This window comes from Ambystoma mexicanum, chromosome 2p, assembly GCF_040938575.1.
Source record: "Ambystoma mexicanum isolate Mex_15411 chromosome 2p, UKY_AmexF1_1, whole genome shotgun sequence".
NCBI lineage: Eukaryota > Metazoa > Chordata > Amphibia > Caudata > Ambystomatidae > Ambystoma > Ambystoma mexicanum.
In genome coordinates this window covers 1,216,498,507-1,216,519,480 of record NC_090923.1, presented here as the reverse complement: position 1 = coordinate 1,216,519,480, position 20,974 = coordinate 1,216,498,507, and the positions used below count along the sequence as shown (strand labels likewise).

At 44.7% G+C, this 20,974-nt stretch overlaps 1 protein-coding gene across 3 annotated transcripts in view; it reads left to right on the top strand.

The window, feature by feature from the left end:
- OTUD5 (OTU deubiquitinase 5) overlaps positions 1 to 11,002 on the top strand; it is a 731,936-nt gene extending 720,934 nt beyond the window's left edge. For 2 of the 3 annotated variants that reach the window (XM_069645483.1, XM_069645484.1), the window contains exons 8-9: positions 2,129 to 2,242; positions 10,276 to 11,002. In XM_069645483.1, coding sequence (XP_069501584.1) covers positions 2,129 to 2,242; positions 10,276 to 10,397 — 236 coding nt within the window. In that variant the 3' untranslated portion in view covers positions 10,398 to 11,002. The remainder of the gene's footprint in view (positions 1 to 2,128; positions 2,243 to 10,275) is intronic. The other variant, XM_069645485.1, reaches the window with a different exon arrangement.
- Positions 11,003 to 20,974: the final 9,972 nt, after the last annotated feature.

Sequence of the window (20,974 nt, the reverse complement as noted above, 5' to 3'; positions counted from 1 at the left end):
ATTGTTTCTACCATGAATTAGTCATGAGAATACTGAATTTCAATAAATCCATGCATAAAGAAGTGTGCTGGAGTTGGGTAAGCATTGATCCTTTCTATGAGTGGTCTATCAAATGGTATTTCCCTGGCAAGATGTTCATGTTAAGCTGGGGAGAAAATGAAATGTGGTTGCGAATACCCTCATCGGAATGTAGGTCATGGTGCAACAGTATGCCATTCACCAATCAATGTTCTTTTTTAGCATGTAGGGAAATGCACAGATATTCGGTTTGCAACTGGCCTGAAATACGTATTGAGATTAACTACAGTGGACCATTTGTGGATGCTCTTAGTTCAATGGAACATCACACTAACATATGCATTGCTGGGTTCCTGCCGATGCAAGCTACTGGAGGTAGTTCAAATAATTACAAGGGAAATGTACCGAATACTTTCCTGGACCTCAAATGTTCACAAACCTTATACTTGCTATATTTTACCCATGGAAGCAAAGTTTTCTGTCCTACTCTGCCTCCTTGTTCGCTATGAAAGCAAGTTGCAGAGATTTTGCTACTCTGTTGGGTGAGAAAGGTCATACACTTTCCTGTTCAGTATTTGTCGTACTAAAGATAACAATATTCAAGTTGGCTAATATAAAATTGAGGCTTGCCATACTGGAGAACCCTGCAGACAAGCTTTTCTTTGCCTTTTAGGCGATGAATTTGATGGACTACTGCTTACATTGCCTCCAGTATTGATGCAGTGGTTATTAATCCATAAAATTAAGCTCTTTATATAGGACGCCTTGCTTAATGAAGCTTGCATTTAGGAAAATCAATGAACTTTGTCTCCTTTGCCATATTCAGTGATCTACAAAGTAAAATTGACAAGACTGCACATATGCTTAATTTATCCCTAAATTATTTTGAATTCTTCAAGGTTTGAAGGTTGGCTGGGCTTATTTTCAGGCCTCTCTTCAGACTCTCAAGAGCACATACAAATTCTATAAATTGTTACTCAATTCTCTCAATAGTATCTGCATCTCTTTGTAACATACAGTGGGACTACTCCTTGCAGGTATGCAATCAAGTTATATATTACCAGATGGAGAATGTCTTTCACCACATTTAAGAAATACCATACTGCAAGAGATGAAGTAAAAAATGTGCATTTGGGCACTGCCAATGCACCATCACTTACTTTTCCCCCCCATCCTGTACCAGGGAATGTCTGTAGTGTTTGCATTGCTTGGCCTCTAAGCTTTTTTTAAAATATGTTTTTATTTTTTAACATTACACTTTAGGTACTTTTCCCAGGGGGTAAAAACAGTTGGCCGGGTCACCTTTAGTAACATGTTTATTTGAAGCCAAGCTTGTAACATTTCAGTCGCCACTGATCAACATTTTAATCTACTTTGTCTGCTCCTCCAAATTTGTTTTAATTGACGATTAGGCATAACACAGGGGGACATTTGTCTTTTTAAGTTTAGTCTACTGCTTAAAATTCAGTAAGTGAAGTGTGTTCACCAAACAATTGAGAGCAGGAATGAAGGAACACGGAGCAGTATTGTTGTGCTACTGTTTGAATTAATTTTTAAAAAATTGTTTTTTAATCGAATATGCAGCAGTTCCCAGAAATTGGTGATAAAAGAAAATCTATTAACTGATGTACCATGAAGAGAACATTTTCCTTTCTCAATTGTCACTTTTCAACTTCTGTTTGTTCAGACATTTTTTTGCAGAACGGACAGGACAGTGGAGACACGTGGTAGACTCTGTTGTATACCAGGCAGGGTTTTGAATTCTCTGAAAAGAAACGATTATTGGAATTAATTCCAACTAATAAGTAAGACGCATTGTACATTTAAAATATTGGTAAACTTCATGCTGCAAAAGGCTGTGGCATCTCCTGTTACAGGTAAGGAACACATTTTGTTTGAAGTGCAAGACCCCACCACTTGAATTTATTTTTAAATAAATCGGAGCCTTTTAATTGCTGCTACTGCAGGGGTTTTCCTTGGCATATAGAACCTTTTACTTTTGTGCTTTGTGAAATGTTATGCAGCCCACAAGTACCTTTTTTGAATGTTTTCATTTTAGTATTTTTTATTGGCTGCAATACTATTTTCCTCTTTCTGCTGTTATTGCTAGGTACAAGTAGCCAGTCATCAACAGGCGGTGACAGAGCAACCTCGCCTTTAGTCTCATTGTACCCTGCCCTGGAGTGCCGGGCAATCATGCAACAGATGTCACCCACTGCCTTTGGTAAGTGTGCTTCCCAGCCCCTTCCCATTCAACCAATCAGACCACTAAGGCCTACTACCGTGCTCCTTCTAATCCATGAGGATTTGTGTGGGTTTGCTTAAGATTGAAGTTAGGTTAAGTATGCAAAGAGGAGGGGGACGAAGGGGGGCACAACGGTAACTAGTATTGCTAAAAGGTCAATCTGAAATCAAGACGTCTCCTTCCAGATAGTTAAATTTATCTATAAGTTCTACTTCAGGTGCAGCTGGGTTAACCTCTAGGCCAATCGAGGTCCAAAACAAACACAAAACATACATCGGGTGTTGCCACTCGATAGCCCTATGCTGCACTCCTATTGGGACACAGTCCCAAGTATATTAACGTTCCAGCAGTGGGGAGGGGTCCCCAAAAATTAGAAAACACCGTCCCCTTTGGTGTAACTCGTCTTCTTGGTTATACTGGAAGAGTAAGTATGTATTGTTCTTTGTTATTAAATAGATACACATTTGTGCAAGAAGTTAATTGTGATGTCCACCTGATCCAATACAATCAAGAGCCACCAAGACCATACATAGTGTGAGTGAAAAATATGTATATTTGAGTAACACTGAAACCCCAGTGTAATCAACATACATGAATGCAATTAGACACAAATTCAAAAATCGAAATCAGATTCAAAGAAGCAAATTCAAACATCAGATTAAACAAACAGAAAGCACAGCTGTGTTTTTACATCTTCCATAAACATATTCAATTAAAGTTGAGCATTAAGCCAAATGATAATCAATTCACAGTTTAACACCACAATGTGTATATCCGTATGAGCAGTGTAATTCCTAAAGATGCCAACACGTTTTGGATTCCAGTGAACCCATCTTCAGGGCAGGAGGTGTAAAGTTTCATGGGTTGGTAAGAACTTTTCCTAAAAATAACACAAATAGCCTGATTAGCTCAAATATATGTACTAGTAATTGGGGATGGTAAAAGTTAATCCAAATGACTAACCTTATAGTGGCCGCAAAAACGGAAATACCTCAACCTGCATAAAAATAAGAATATGTCTCAGCTCATGTGTACGTTATATTCTAGGCTCTTAGCGGTCCATTTTGTACTTGTTAAACAACTCACCCGGTCCAGGGGCAAATTCAACGCCCCGTGTCTGAGTAGGCTGTAGGACAGTCAATCACAGAGAGTAGGTACTGTAAAAATCAAGAGATGGTACTCAGTTTGTAGTACGATTTGATTAAATGCAAGCAGACACCAAGAGTAATAGTGTCGAGGCAATAGCTAGTAAAAATATACAACAGCGGGGACATAAGCATGCAAGAAAGCATGGCAACGTCACCCGCGAATAGGTTCCATAGCGTGTGCACTAGTAGAGAGGAAGACAAATACAGATCTCATATCAATGTGTACGAGCATGCAGCCACGGTCGGGCGTATCGCTCGTGAGTAGCTCTACCGTTGTGCTGATCAGCAAGCAAAAGCTGCTGTGAACGCGTACCTGGATCTCCTTAGCAGATAGCAGCCATCGGGACGCCAGTCAGACGCGCGGCTCGTAGCTGTGCAATGTTGTGTTTCCATGGCGACGGCGCACGTGCGCACTGAGTCATCAGCCACCATATTTGTGTGGGCATGCATTGAACCAGATGTTATATGCCTACAATATGTATGCTTTAAAGAATAACCTGAGTGCTCATGAATAATACAGAAGTCAAGGGGAGTAAGGCTCATGCCCCCCCACTCGCTGACAGATATTAAAAGCCCATCATTTACGGTCAAGGGAATATTAAAAGTAAAACTAGTAATGAGGTGTGAGGCGGGGCAACCACAGAACCAAAGATTGTGTGGCGCCCCACCTCACACCAACACTTCAGCATGTCAGCTGCAGCTGGATCTGGAGACCCCCAGGGCCTACCCCTGTGTCCTGACCGGTGCAGCTTAACATTGACTCAATTTATATGGAGCAGTTATCAGGCGTGATCGTGCAACTCAACCACCTCATGAGCAAGCCATGGTATTTTGACAGGGTCAATAGCCATTTAAGGTTGTGGATGTATACATCATCTATATAGGTTGATGTGTGAATGGTTACCCCAATTACGTAGTAGAAACATGACAGTAAAATCTAATTTAAGACAGTCCGAAGCATCGTCAGTTCAAAGTTACATAATTTTACCTTGTTAAAAAATCTTCAGTAAAGCAAAGGAACCTCAGTCAATGGACAGTACCCTCATCTGACTAAGGCATTACAGTTAGAAAATCAGAGGTCAAAGACACAAAATAGCAAAACACATTTGATATTTACACAAAGCACATAACATCAAACTCGCAGTTCATGCCTCTTGGGTTCAAACAGTCCAATAAGTTGATCCAAAAAAATGTCCCTCTGTAGTAGCCATTTATGCACATCTCCGCCTCTAGAGCCCACTTGTTCTAAAATAATACATCTCAATTGAGCAATCGCGTACCTTGCTTCTACAAAGTGCATCGACACGGGTGATTTCAAGCTTTTAGTCCGAATGTTCGACTTGTGCTCAGTCCATCTTAATTTAGCTTTCCCCATGGTAATTCCCACATAGTAAAGCCCACAGGGGCATTTAAGAGCATAAACCACATTAGTCGAATCACAGGTACAAGAATGTTTGAGTGCAATAGGCTTTCCTGTATGTGGGTGTGAGATCGTGTTGCCTAGCAAAATGTTACTGCAATGCTGGCAGTTGTAACAAGGTTGTGTACCTTTATGCAGTATGGCCATTCCCTGGTCTATTGGTGCCTCAGCTCGAATCGGGCTGTTTCTGAAAGCCCCGCTATTTCTGTAGGCAAAGATAGGTGTTTCTGAAAACTTGTGTTTCAGGGTCCATTTGCAGCATAGGCCAGTTCTTAAAAATAATACTCCTAATCCTTCTACTTTGGTTGGAGTGCGTGGTCACATATACCAAACAGTCGTCCTTATTCTTGACCTTGGGCGTGAGTAAGGTATCCCTATCGATATTCGCCACCCTTTCTTCAATCCTGGAGATGGAAGCTGAGTTATATCCCCTCTTTCTGAATTTGTGACGCAAGGTCACGGATTGTCTCACATATTGTGACTCCTCTGAGATGTTCCTCCGATATCGTAAGAATTGGCTTAATGGGACACTCTTGATTGTCCGGTGTGGATGAAAACTTGTCGCCAGTAGGAGACTGTTTCTGTCTGTTGGCTTAGTGAAAATTCTGATTTCAAGATTAGCACCTTTGACATAAACTTCCACATCCAAAAAGTTGATCCTTAGTTTACTAGTCTGTGTGGTAAACTTGATTCGTGGATGCATGCAGTCCATCATTTTAAAGAAATCCGTCAATTCATCCTCTGAACCAGACCATATGCCAAATACATCATCGATGTATCTAACAAATATGGTAAGGTGACGGAGCCATCTTGCTGAGGTCAACACATGTTCATTTTCCAAACAGTACATATATATCTTCCATTCACAAAATGTACCTCTCTGAGCTTTTGAAGAAAGTGTGTTGTATCCTTGATATATTTTGTAGTTTCTTGTATAAGGGGGCTGTAAGATCTTATCAAGATACCTTGCAAGCGGTTCCAGTAAGCTGTCTGTCGCCGCTATGATTGGTCGTCCAGGTGGGTCCACCAGCCTTTTATTTATTTTGGGAAGAATATATATCACTTGTGTGATAGGATGCGTCTTCTCCAGGAATTTACGGGTTTTCTCAGAGATGACCTCTGTCTTCTGCCACATCCAATGTTTCCTTAATCAGTTTCTTTACCCTTTCTGTTGGATCGTAGTCAATCTCTTAGTAGGTTTCTTGGTCCATTAGTTGCCGTTCGACTTCACTGATAGATTTGATTTTGTCCATTAGGACCAGGAGGCCACCCTTATCGGCTGGTTTAAAGATAATATCTTTGTTATTCAACAGTCTTTTCAGGGTTTGCCGTTCAATTGCCGTGAAGTACCCACACCTCTTGGACTTAAATAGGATCATCTTAAACTGATCCAATACTGTTCTTTCAAAAACTGTCAACACATGATTGACAGGAGGATTGAAAGTACTCTTAGGCGTAAGTTCCAAGAATTCAGAAGGTTCCCTTGTGTCTTCATCTTCTTCAAGAGACTTAAAGAAAACCTTGAGCTTGAGTTTCCTCATAGGCTTGAAGAAATCAATTTTCTCTTTCAACAAGCTGGTGTTGTATTGAGGCACAAAGGAAAGGCCTTTACGCAAGACTTTCAATTCCATTCGCGACAATGTGTATGATGAAATGTTGACGACTAGGTCTTCCCCGCCGTTTTTTTCCTCTCCGATTTTTTTCTTCCTCGTCTGGTTGGTCTTTTCCTAAAAAATTAACTGTGCTTGCTACGTTCCTCTCTTTGGTTGAGGTGGATGGCGCAGTTGTTGCTGTGTCAGCACTGACTTCTAATTCAGTGCCAGAGGCTTCTGAGGTGGTAGTATCTGAATTTTGGGGTCCTGTCCTCGGGAGTCGTTGATACATTGGCCGTAATATTCTTGCCAGGTGTATACTATATCCAATTTGTAATCTTGAGTATCCCTTCTAAATTTCCTGATCTTCTTTGATTCTAATTCCTGCTTATATTTTGCTAATGTGTCATTAGTCTCCTCCAAAATTTGTTTAAACTGGTCTGCTGTAAAACTCTTCCCCAGTGTTTCTTTAATGACTCCAATCTCCTCATCCAATGCTGTCAGGTTATGTGCGACTTCTTCAATCGTTAAAAGTATAAGATCAAGGGAGCACTTGTTCAGGATCTGTCTTCACCTTTTAACAAAATTCGGGTTCTCCTTGCACAGGGTAGGTTCTAGACTCACTCTTAATCCACAAGGGATTCTTTGTGCCTTGTAATAATGTGTCAATTTGGTCACATGAAGTTTCAAATTGATCTCTCCCCGTATTTTCGACTCTAACTCCTTGATCAGCGCCTCTGGTTTGTCAGTAGATCGTAGCTCATCTTCTGTTTTTATGAGGCCTAAAATCCTCTGAGCTTCCTCTGCACTGAACCCAAGGGATTCAGCTCTGTTATTGGTAGTTGCATCTATCTTAGAAAAGGACATGTTCCAATAGTACGGCTGTGGAGTTTAGTGTTTGTGTGTTCAAACTTAATAGGGTGTGTGCACTTCCCAGTTGTGGCCACTGTCAAATATACAAAGAGGGGGGGGTTCAAGGGGGGGGCACAACAGTAACTAGTATTGCTAAAAGGTCAATCTGAAATCAAGTCGTCTCCTTCCAGATAGTTAAATTAATCTATAAGTTCTACTTCAGGTGCAGCTGGGTTAACCTAGAGGCCAATCGAGGTCCAAAACAAACACAAAACATACATTGGGTGTTGCCAATCTATAGCCCTATGCTGCACTCCTATTGGGACACAGTCCCAAGTATATTAACATTCCAGCAGTGGGGAGGGGTCCCCAAAAAATTAGAAAACACTGTCCCCTTTGGTGTAACTCGTCTTGGTTATTCTGGAAGAGTAAGTATGTATTGTTCTTTGTTATTCAATAGATACACATTTGTGTAAGAAGTCATTTGTGATGTCCACCTGATCCAATACAATCAAGAGCCACCGAGGCCATACATAGTGTGGGTGAACAATATGTATATTTGAGTAACACTGTGACACCCCAGTGTATGTAAAGTAAATCAATATACATGAATGCAGTTAGACACAAATTCAAAAATCGAAATCAGATTTAAAGAAGCAAATTCAAACATCAGATTAAACAAACAGGAATTGCATTAACGGTGAACCCACGGTGAATAGACAAATTGCGACAGATTTTTGTCAGGATTTGATAAGCCTCAGAAGAAGAGCTGAGAGCTTGAAACACGTGTCATGCTGATTTGCAACGGATTAAACATATGCAACATATGCATGGACTTTTGTGATTAGTGCGCAGTGTGAATGTAACTTTTGAACTTAAGCAGATGTATACTAGCCTGAGAAAAAAATATGCAGTTATAACTGAGTATACGCTGTGTACTAGTGCATTGGAAACGAGCAGACAGATCCACCATCTGCCCCATGTAAAGATTTAAAAACCTGGTGGACAGGAGGGAACTCCGTAGGGATCGGGGCTTTGGGGAGTGCACACAGGGAGTTAGACCATTGAAACTATCTTGAAACAGTTGTGCATAAAAGAAGCAAATCTAATTAAAACGCACCCTTCCAACCACATGTGTTGGATTATGAAGTACCCCATGGTGTATATTATCCAGCATCTTTGAGATCTAGCAAAACCAGAAGACTGGTGTCTCGATCAACCAGAACAAGATGGATGGCCTCATAAAATGGTGCAGACAAAGATTGCCCACTTGGAGAATTCATGTAGATTGTGTCTTTTTTTTTTTGTTCTTTTAAATTTGATTAATTGTTGCTGAGGTGGCTTTTGTGTAAAGCTGCTTTTAATATTGCTCTAGCCTCTACTAGAAGGGTTAGAAAGATTTAGGTTGTCCGTTGAGCATCAAACAGATTTTTATAGACCTATTCCTATTTATCCTTTAATTTAAACAAGGATATTTATTTTCTGTCTATATACTTCAAGCGTTTTATCAGCGCATACATGGTTTTGGTTGCAAATTTTGCCATGCGAGTGATTTGGCAATGCAGGATCAAGACTAAGATATTAAAATGATCCATTGTTTAATCCTTTTACTTTAAATGCAAGTGGTAATTTTCTTGGTTCATTGAATACTGAATAAATGAACGTGGTCACATTTTAAATGTGCAAGATGGTCAATCCACTGTAGCTGCATGCATTGGTCACTGTAAAATGAAATCAAACTTTCCTACGTCGCTTATTCCATAAAGGAAGTCCTGTCTCTGTACTGCCCCTTTATTAGAAAAAACAAATGTTGTGGACATTTGAAGAAGATCCAGATCTCCCCGAACCAGATTAGTGTCATAATGGTTGTTTACCTCATTTCGATTTGTTTACTTAAGGCTGCTATTGTATTCGGAATATACATCATTGTACACAGATTCAATTCAATTGGGAGCTTTAATGATACATGTGTTGAGAAGTGCCTTATACTTAGTAGATGAGGCTATATTGTACCTAATAGCCATATAGGTATTGGTGGGGAGGAAGATTGTATTTAAAGTAATATTTACCCTAATATTGCAAATGTGCATAGTTAATAGGGACCACGTGTACATCATCCATAACCATGATGTTTTGGGAAGTAATTATATATTTACACACACCCACACTAGGAATGCTATATACTTGATAGTTGAGTGTCAAGTGTACTCCCTGGATTATGTCTTTTGTTGCCTCACAAGAGTTATAATACTCTGGCAATGGTGTGGGTTCTATGAAGCAGAAAGTAATCCATATGAATGAACCAGATCCGAGAAGGAAACTTCTGACCAAAGCCAATGATAATCCCATGCTGGTTTACTCTGTAGATTCAAATGTGACTGAACCTTCCACATTTGCTTGTCAAAATATGCTCTTATTACCCCAATAGTCCTATAAAACAGAATCTAAGATGGTGCGAGTGTTTGGTCCATTATAGCCCCTCATAGGATCAGGGCGATTGGACGTTTGTTCTTGATGTAGAAGACTACAAAATATCCTGTCCTAGCCTCAACTTGTTTTTGGGACCTTTACTAGGGGGATAGTTCAATAGGATGCACAATCCAGAAGAACCTGTGTTAAAAGGTCAGTAACGTTTCCACATTTCCTAACGTTTATTGCTTCCATCTTTCTTTTCCTTGCCATTGTGTTGATGCTGGCTAAAACGTCCATGACCTGGTCAACATTCTTACCTTAAGTGTTCCTTTAGACCTACAGTTTTTCCTTTTAATGACATTTTCCGGCATTTTCTTTTTTACACAACCTCTACCCCCTTTTCCACTGTTTGTTACTCTCCAGTATTTTCCCAATGTTAAACTGACATCAGACACGAGTTTGCCTTCTTACTAGTTTGTTCTTTACTCCTTGAATTAAGGTACATTTCTGTTTTACCCGTACTTTATCACAGTCCTATGTTTCTATAAAAATCTTGATGTGTTTTTTGTGGGGTTTTTTTGTTTGTAGGTTTAAATGATTGGGACGACGATGAGATCTTAGCCTCTGTGTTGGCTGTATCGCAACAGGAGTATCTGGAGACAGTGAAGAAAGGCACAATGCGTAGAGAATCCCCGCCAGACAACAGTTGATAGCAAGTTTCGGGAATTAATGAAGACGACCCGTTACCATCTGAAAGGCTCTGCCATTTCTTCCAGCCCTTCATTTATCATGATCGCCCATTGATTTTACCCCCTTCTCCCAGTAACAATAACACTCACCTCTGATTTACCTTTGCTAGCCTACATTGGACTTATTTAGGTGCATGTTTGAGAGACAGAAAGCGAGAATAATGTCATTTACTTAATCTTCTTATTGAATCTTTATTAATATATATTATTTGGGGGGTGAAGGGAGTTTTAATCACTGTTTCAAAGTTGAAGCAGCGCCCTCGGTGTCTTGGACTACACAACAAGAGAACTAAAGCATTTGCGAAATGAGAAACCAAGCAAGCATATTTTTCTTTGGGAAGCGTGGAATAGTTGCCTTTTTAAAACAAAAAAATGTGCACAAAGGAGGACACCTCTCCTATCTTATGCTCCTTCCCCTTTTCTCTAATGTACATTATATTTCTCCTACTTCCCCTTTGTCTGATTTCGTTTACTTTTTCCAATTCTTATGAAAAGGGCATGTCCTAGATAACTTTTTATTTCTTATTAAAAAAAACGACAAAATCTTATTAAAAAATACACCTTGAGTAATTTGTTTCTTTACTTGGTATACTATATGAAATGTTTTTCCGAAGGTAAACGTGAAGAAAATTGGCTAAAATACTTTCCTGGCAAGGTTTAAGTGCAAATCCTTTGTTTTTCAGCTGACACTGCTTTTTTGACAACTGAGGTTAATTGCTCTCACTTTCATCTAACTTTAAAAAGTGCTTGATATTGGACTTCCTGCTGCTCTTCAGGTTATTTCAAAGTTATGTGCATGTTATATAGGAAAATATTGAACACAATTTCCTCTGCAGCTTTGGAACTAGTCCATGAAAGTTCCCCAAATTTGGCAAAGCTTGGCCACTTCAAAACACATGCCAAATGTGGTGACATTTGAGAAACAGGTTTAAAAATACAATGTTCAAAAATATTTCTTTGCATTCGGTTTTCTCTAGACCAAAACCAAAAAACATTCAGGACGATTATATCAAAAATGCGCACTTCAGTTTTGCCACTTTTGGCCTCCACCTATGTTTTGGGGAACTATTCCATGCAACAAAAGTTTGACAATTGGATTAGAGTATTTTGCTTTGTGTGCTGTTCATGATTACAAAGTATATCTAGTTTGAGGTGTGCACAGTAAAGGGCAAGCGAAAATGTTTGCATACTCAGAAAAGGAAAACTTGTGCTCAAACACATACAGCACACATTGTGGCATGCACACAAATATTTCTGAGACTTGTGGATCTGTTTAGATCACATGCTATGCATAGGCCGACATCTAGTGGTAGTCGCGGAGTATTACATTTTTTGTTTTTCAAAACTTGAAGAGATGTCAACGGGGCGTGGCAGTAAACTATCCCTAGTGTAACGTCCACTGTACCCATGGTCCTTCACGCGTCGAGGTCCCTCGGATTGGTTGTTTTCCGTCATCATAGTCCGACGCAAGTCGCAGAGTTCCTTCTTCTGGCTGACGCCATTACTTTTACAAAGTTTTAAAGTTAAACTTTCTTTCTGTCCTTTCGACGACCGTACACACAAGACCTCAGGCGACAGCTTTCGAGGACAAGACCATTCGTCGACGACTCGTCTCGATGAACTTTGTCTGCAGCCTACCCAAACCCCAACAGGCCTTGGTCCTGTACAGTAGGGGGGGTGGGGTGGGGGGGAATTATAATCCATTTAATTTAGAGAATGCCTATGCCCCATACTTCGTTTTATCTCGCCAGACTGTCATCTTTCCATACTATGGACAACACACCATTTAAATTTTGTCCTTCCTGTAACGGGAAGATTCCCTGGAGGGATTTGCACCAAGTGTGTGACCTTTGCCTCCCAGGGATCACTCCGAAAAACAGTGCAAGTCCTGCAGACTGTTTCGACCAAAAATTTAATGGACCGGAAAATGAAACTCTGGGCCCATCACACCATGCAGGCCAAGGCTGCCATGGATGTCGAGGGAGCCTCCAAAGATGTCAGCATCCTAAGTGACGCCGATGGCGATCGGGACCCGATGGTTTCCGGCGTGCAAGCCCCAGACTCAAACAGGCAGGCTGTCGGTTTTGCTATGGAGGCTACACCCGGTGGCTCATGTACGCTCGCTGCACGCCAAACTAAACACACCCCCGACAGTCAACTGCGTCGTCGACCGATAAGCCACATGTGTTGTTGATGGGAAGGTCTGAAAAATCCCTATCCTCGGGCATCGCATTCGCTATCACCACATGACAGGCCCCCGAAAAAGACACCAAAGTCATTTGCCAACACCGCAAGCAAGTCGGGAAAGTCCTCTGGTTCCGGTGACCATGTGTCAAAAGACGTGTCGCCAGCCCCTACTAAAAATTCAAAGATGAGTGAACTCATTAAAAAACACGTCTCTGACACCCTTCTAAGCTAAAACGTTGTAACACTCAAACTTTGACGCCCCTGTCCTCAAAATCACAGGGTTCAGAGGATAAAGGTTACTCTGCCCTAGGGACACCCTTTCGGAGGCAATTCACCACAAACCGCCCCCTGCTCCAGAGCCTTTGCCTACACCTGTTCCCACAGTGTTCCAAGCTCCTCCCAATGGACCCCGGAACAGCTTGATAGGGTTATGAGGAGGATAGATCAACACCCAGAGCAACTTGCCAACCTCCAGGGGTCCCCTCAAGGCAAAGCAGCTAACGAGCAGCTCGACGCTAAAAGAGCCTGCCTGGACCAAACAACCTAGTACATTTACCTATTAGGATGTGTCTGATGACCTATACTATCATGATACTCAAAGTTCCCCAGACCCTCGCTCATTACGAGACCCAGGGGACATGGAAAATACAGATCAATACTATGACGATGTATACATCATCCAATCCCCAGACCATACTGACCAACCCGTGACTGATTCCCCTGTGGACAACCAGCTGCAGTATACATCTTTTAAAGGCTGCAGAGCACTTTAAAATCGATACCCAGGAGGCACAAGCCGATAAAGACTTTGTAGAGGACGTCCTTGGGGATAAGAGATCTGCAGCACAGTTCATTCCACTGCTCCAATCGGTCCAATGTCACATTGTCCTTTTCAGATTGGTGGTAGGTAGAAAAGGCTGAGTCAACCCTCGCATTGAGAAAATGTTAATACCAGTCCCAACAGACCAATCATACATTAGGGGGCAGCTAAAGCCTGACTCTCGTGTAGTGACCACCACAAGGAAGAGAGCGGGCACACCTTAAGCCTCTGCCAAAGCACCACCTGACAAGGAGAGCAAAAAGATTTACACCCTAGCCCTGAAAGTAGCTTCCGCTGATGCTTACCAAGTGAGGATAACCACACTGCACTACTGTCCAGTTACAATTGCTACAAGTGGGATGAGATCTCACAACAAATAGACTCGGCCCCAGAGCCCCTAAGAACACAGTTCTTACAAACAGTAGCTGAAGGTAGACCGGTAGCAAGCTGCATCCTAAAAAAGAATCTAGATGCAGCAGACCATGCGGGTGCATTGTTGCTGAGGGTACCCTCAAACGCCCTGCAAGGTTACGTCAATCGGGTTTCTAGCTAGAGATGGAAGCCACCCTTCTAAATATGCCGCTTGAACCCAACGCATTATTTTGTAAAGCGGTCGAGGACGCACTGCAGAGTGCTAAAGAGGAATATGACACAAACAAACCCTTAGTGCAGAAAGGAGGCTCTAATACACACAGTTTTAGAAGACAGAACTCCCAGCAGTCCTCCAGTTACAACCAGGGCCGGCAGAGTTCAGCCTGGGGTTCCTCACAGGGTCTGTCCTCCCAAAAACATTTTCAAAGGGGCCACAAAAGGTCAAGAAGTAGAGGTAGATCCTCCTCAAGAGGAGGCTCCACCCCACCGAAGCATTGACCATCAGTTACAGGTCCACTCCCATGCCTCTCCAGTAGGTCGCATTTCTCATTTTACCCACGCATGGTAGGGAATCGCATCAGACAAGTGGATACTTTCCACTGTGGCGGGAGGCTATTGCATATAGCTCATACAAACACCACCCAACCGCCCGCCAAGACAAATGACGCAGGTGAAGCAGCACATCCTGCTAGAGGTCAAAGCACTGCTACTAAAGGACACCATAGAAATCATCTACAATGGTATCTATTCAATGTACTTCTTTGTGCCCAAGACCGACCTGACCATGCGCCCTGTCCTAGTGTGCTCTGCGAACACTTATTTCATGCCTCAAAAATTCTGCATCACAACACTACAAGAAGTAATCCCACTGCTGAGACAGGGTGACTACATGGCAACCTTGAACATAAAAGATGCATACTTTCATATTTCAATGTTCCCAGCTCACAGAAAATTCCTGCATGTCAAAATAGCGAAACGGCATTACCAGTTCAGGGTGCTACACTTCAGCATAGCCTCCATTCCAAGGCTATTCACCAAGGTATTAGCGGTGGTGGTGGCGCCCCTATGCAGAGAAAGAATCCTAGTATACCCTTATCTGGATGACTGGCTGGTAACCAGGGAATCCCCTCAAATTTGTAAGCAAAATACCCAAAGAACAATGAAGCGTCTGTTCCAAATGGGATTCTCAATCGATGAGAAAATAGTCTTGTTCCAAGCAAAACCAAACAGTTCTTAGGAGCCATCATAAAGACAGGAGAGGGGCTAGTCTTCCCATCAAACGAAATAGTACAAAACATACTGCTGCAAATACCTCAGTATCTAGTCAAATAACTGTACGCAAAGCAATGCGCTTGCTCGGGATGATGGCTTCATACATTTGCCTGGTCCCACACGCATGGTTGTGCATGCGCCCAATGCACGAGTGGTTAGTGAGTGGTCTCAGGCAAGATGTCAGTGGGATGATCTAGTGGCTGTTTCGCTAACCCTAGTTCAAGCGCTACGCTGGTGGACAAAGAAAAATCTGTTAAAGGGAAAACCATTTCACAACCCTACAGTGCAAGCGATTGTTACAAGACACATCACTCTCCAGATGGGGAGCCCATTACCTTCACCCCATAGCACATGGCCTGTGGACCCAGATCACAGCCCAGAATCGGAGAAACCTCCTTGGAGCTGCTAGCAGTGCTCAAAGCTCTACAATCCCTTCAAGTGCATCTAACAGTCAAAACAATACAAGTCCTCACAGACCGCACCACTGCCATATTTTACATGAACGAGCAGGGGGCACACACTCTTCGTCTGTCCAGGCTTGGAAGTTGGCACTCAAGCAGAACATTTTCCGTGTCTCAACACGTTCATGGGAACTCAATTCTCTAGCAGACTCCCTAAGCAGAGATCCCCTACCCGAAGAGCAAGAGTGGCAGCTCAGCAGAAACATTTTAGAAATCTTTTCCCTCTAGGGCTATCCTCCTTTAGACTAGTTCGCCACAAGCCTAAACACACAATGCCCAGAGTTTGCATCCATGTTTCCCCAACCCAGATCCAAGGGGAACGCCCTGTGGATGAGCTGGTCAGGGAAAGTTGCTTAGCTCTCCCCCCCCCCGACCACCCGCCCCCCAACAACCCTTCTGAGCAGGATAGTGCACAAGATACAGCAGGAACAGGTATGCCTAATCCTGGTTGCTCCTATGTGGGCGAGACAATCTTTGTTTCCGCATCTGCGCAAACTGGCGATGTGCGAACAATTTGGTCATTTAAAAGTACCTCAAAGGTGTATGGAAATACTCAGAGGCACGTAAACCAAACACCAGACACTTAATTTAACAAATGGAAAAGATTTGTAATATGGTGCCAGTTGAAATATGTAAACCCGATCGAATGTACCCCATAACACATTCTTCATTACATGCTCCACTTACTAGACTCCGGCCAAGTGTTCAACTCATTCAAGGTTCACCTAGCGGCTTCCACTTCCGTACACCCCTTCTCAAAACAAGATGTCCTGGTGGTAGGTTTCTGTTAAGGTGTTCATGGATAGAGTAAAATTGCTTTATCCCCCACAAATTGCAAACCCACCTCCAGGGTGGGATCTCAATGTGATACTTGCAAGGCTCATAGGCCCTCCCTTTGAGCCCATGTACAAATCTAGCCTTAAATACTTAACTTATAAAACTGCTTTTCTGGTGGCCATCACCGCCAAAAGAAAACTCAGTGAACTACAAGCTTTGTCAGTGCAAGACCATTTCTTCGTTATCCACAAAGACAAGTTGGTACTAAGAACACACCCTAGGTTTTCACTTAAGTTCATATCCAAGTTCCATGTTAACCATTCCATTGAGCTACCCGCTTTCTTTCAAAACCCTTCAAACTCAGCTGAGAAATACCTCCATTCACTAGATGTGAGGACAGCGGTTCTATACCATGTAAACAAGACAAAAATGGTAAGAAAAACAGACCAACTGTTTGTCTCCACAGCACCTGGCCGGGAAGGTGATCACTTTCCGAAAAACGGCATCTCCAGATGGCTGGTGAAATGCATACAGCTCTGCTACTCCCTATTAAACAAAATTCTGCCTTCCACACCAAGAGCTCACTCTACCATGGGTACAGGAGCTACCTTGGCCTTTATTGCAAGCTTCCTGCTGGACGCCATTTGCAAAGCAGCTACAAGGAGTTCTATGCAGAGCTTTTACTCTGCATTACTTAAATACTCCTTCGTCCCGTCCCCTTTCCTCCATACTTGTGGGACATCTCTCCGTCCTGTGGGACAGGACCGGAGCACTTTGTAAAAAGCATCCACATTTTTTTCAAAAATTCGTCCCTCCTCTTTCCTGCGCAAGGCCTGGTACGTGGCCGTAACCCCGCCCACGTTGGCTCCGCCCCGTGCATCGCTCATCAGTCCTTTTCTCCGCTCGATCGGGGTCAGACGCACTTGCATCCTCGGAAGATTTTCTTCCCTTTTTCCCCCTCTGGCTCTCGCTGGCGTTCGTTTACTAGTCTGTCTTTCAAATTAGACTTTCCAGATTGTTCATCGTGTCACTGTTGCTTCGCGAGGGCGGATCCCCATCCTCTTTGTTTAGAGTGTTTGGGTCCGGAACACTGTTGGGACTCCTGTTTTTACTGTGACTCCCGTTCGGTCCAGGCACTTCAACGTCGGTTGGAGCGGTGGGAGGAGGTGTTCCGACAAACTCCTCCTTCGCATTTCCAGGCGTTCATCGACGAGAAGAAAAAACGCTAAGTAAGTGCTTTACTTTTCAGAGTACCCCGACCGGGGGATACCTTCCCGGGTTCCTCTCCGTCTGGGAGGGGCGTTGATCGCTCTGTTACCGGGGTTCGCCCTGAGGTGCCCGTTGGGCCTAATAATTCTACCAGAGTTTTCTCCGAGGGTCTCCGTAAGGGGCCTGTGAACACCGGAGTACGCTCATAAGCCCCTCCTGTGGGAGCTGTTTGTAGACCTAGTTTTACTGAGTCGTGGGGTACCGAGTTCGCTCTGAGGCACCTCTGTTGGCTTCCCTCAAAAACAAAACCGAGGTGCGCCCTGAGGCATTGGCTGGGCTTGTATTTACCGAACGGGTGTTCGAGGCCCGCGCAGAAAAGGCTGTTACCGGGCCAGGGTCTGAGGTCCCTCGTACAGAGGCTAAAGCTACCAACAGTTCTGAGAGGCCGGTCAAGGCTTTGTCGGTGAAAGCGCACCGTTCCTGCTCTTGTGGTGACACCAGATCTGTTGAGGGGGCAAAGAAGCAAAGTTCTTTTACCGGCAGTGCCGAGGTCCTTCCTTCGAAGGCTCAGTTGGCGGTTGGTATGTCACAAAAACATTCCAGGCTCATAGTACCGGCTCGGCCGAGGTTCCTTATGTTAAGGCTAAGATTAAGACCCCTGATCCATCGACGGGGACCCCTGCCTCACTTCCTCACATGCCGCAGTTCCCCTCAGATGAGGACAAAATGGCGCACGTTCCCGCCATGACCACGGCGGCCATTTTTGGTGCTACCCCTACAACTACACCATCGGCTTCTGGTGTAGGGCTCAGTCCCTTGTGCGCATCCTCACCGGCCGGTTTATGATTGCAACGCCCGGATGCCTCTTCCGCACAATGTTTTGTTGCCCGCGGGGGTGGCTCCTTCGATTTATGTGGATACATTGGTGGAGGGGCCGGTGTGCCACCCTTCCCCGTTACGTCCCTGGATTTGTCCTGTGATCTGGGTCCTCCGGCTCCACTTGTTCCTCCAGTGGTTCCGCCGGCGCCTCCCTTGCCCGTGGTGTCCCCCCCCCCCCCCTTGCTCTCCCGCGTTTGCCTCCATTTTCCCCAGTGGACAAGGCAGTGCCTGACATGGCTCAGCAGGATCCTGACCTGTCAGATGACCCTCAAGGCGATCAGGACAACGAGGACCTCCCCTGCTCAATCGGAGCCTTTCATGACCGGGTACTGGACATGATGAGTTTCTTAGATGTTCCGGTGCCTGAGGCACCCGCTCTGTAGGAGGGCGTACTTTCTGGGGCGTTCACCCTGTCTCCCTTGGAGCGTACCAGCCTGTTCCTGCAGAAGGACGTTCTGGCCGAGGTCCGAAGAGTCTGGGGAAAAGCCACACTCAGGACTTTTTGTCAATAAAAAGATTGACGCGAGGTACAGGCTGCATTCTTCGGAAGAGGTGGCGCTGTCGTCTTGTCCGCCTCCCTCCTCCACAGTGGTGGCTGCGGCCACTTTGCAGACCAGGCCTGCAGCATCCTCTTCCACGACGGCTACTCAGGTTCTGGGAAAGGAGGACAAGCTCCTCGACTCCCTCGGGAGGAAAACCTTCGCCAACTCGGCCTTGCAGCTATATATTGATATTGGCGAGAGCTAACATGCGGATGTGGAAAGGTCTGTCTGAGTTTGAGGAGCACATCCCGGTTGAGAAGCTGGAAGATTTCAAAGGAGGTTTTTCCGATGCCAGGGTCTTGGCCCAGGATCTCCTGGAGGCTGCAGCTCATCACGTAGACACCTTGGCTCGGGGCCTGATGCTTGGGGTTGATACCTCACGGCAGGCGTGGCTGCATGCCAATACATTTTCTAAAGCAGTGCAAGACAAGGTGTTGGACCTTCCATTCGATGGTAAGGAGCTTTTTCATTCTTCTGATGTAGAGCTCACCAAAACCAAGGATAGCACTCAGACGGCTAAATCATTGTCTGTTCTGGTTAAAGCTCCTTTCAAATCCCAGAGACCGTTGTCGCAAAGTCTACCTTCCTCTGGGTTTAGGGGCTTCCTCGACCGCAAATCTCGCAGAGTGGATACTTCTGCGGGGAATAACCGCCGTAGATAACAGCGTACGCAGTTTTACTCCCGCTCCTCAGCCTTCTCATCAGGTTCAGGTGGCGCCGCCACCGATAAGCCTGCCAAATTAGGGTTTTCTGCGCTCGCACGAGACCCCGGTGGGAGGACGCATTGCGTCTCATTGGGAGGCGTGGCAGACCATCACAGAAGACAGATGGGTCTCGTCAGTCGCTCGAGCGGGCTTCCGCTTACCTTTACCCCCTACCCCACCCCTCAATCCTCCTTTTCAGCTGTCGGGCTCACCCTCCCTCAAGGCCGAGGTTCAGAAACTTCTGGACCTCAGAGCTGTGGAACCCGTTCCCCTATGGGAGCGAGGGGAGGGCTTCTACTCCCGGCTGTTTACGGTGCCCAAACCCAACCAGGCTGGCCTGCGGACTTTCCTAGACCTTTCCCAGGTCAATCTTTTCCTACCCCAAGAGAAATTCAAGATCACACCTTGCCAGATTCGCTCCTCTTTGCAGATGGGCGATTGTCTCAGCGTGGTGGATCTTCAGGATGCATACATGCATATCCTGATTTGGAATCCACACAGGAGATGCCTCCGCTTCTCTTTGGGAGAGGAGCACTTCCAGTTTCGGGTGCTTCCTTTTGGCCTCAGCTCGGCGCCGCGTGTCTTCACGAAGATGTCCGTGATTGCAGCCTATCTTCGTCTCCAGGGTATCCATGTGTATGCTTATTTGGACGACTGGCTCTTACGCAGCCCTTGTACGTTGGCAGCAGCGGGCAACCTCCAGTCTCTCCTTCAGCTCCTGTTCCATCTTGGGCTGGTGGAAATCCTCCATGACGGTCTCACAGGACCTGATCTTCCTGGGTTTTCGTTGGAACACGATTGACTGCAGAGTGTATCTGACCGGGGACAGAATGGCGGATCTGTTGGCCACGTGTCAGATGTTTGCGCAGTCGGAGAGCATGTTGGCCTGGTGGTTCCAGAGGCTTCTGGGCCTCATGGCCTCGTGTGTACTGGCTCTTCCTCTTGCTCGTCTCAAAATGAGGCGGACCCAGATGGCTCTTCGGAATGCATGGCGTCGGGCAGTGGATCCGGATTCCATGCAGATAATGATTCCGAGAGTGGACCTGGATTGGTGGTCATCTCTCAGCAATCTGTCTGGGGGTGCGGGGTTTCAGGACCCGGTCCCCACGGTGACGATCACGACAGACTCCTCCCTCCTCGGGTGGGGTGCGACGTTAGAACTTCTTCAGGTCTCGGACCTCCGGTCGCCTCAGGACAAGCTCCTGCACATAAATCATTTAGAGCTGCTGGCGATCTTCCTAGGGCTCAGGGCATTCAGACCGCTCATTGTCAACAAAGTGGTCCGCATAAGAATGGACAATGTGGTATCAATGGA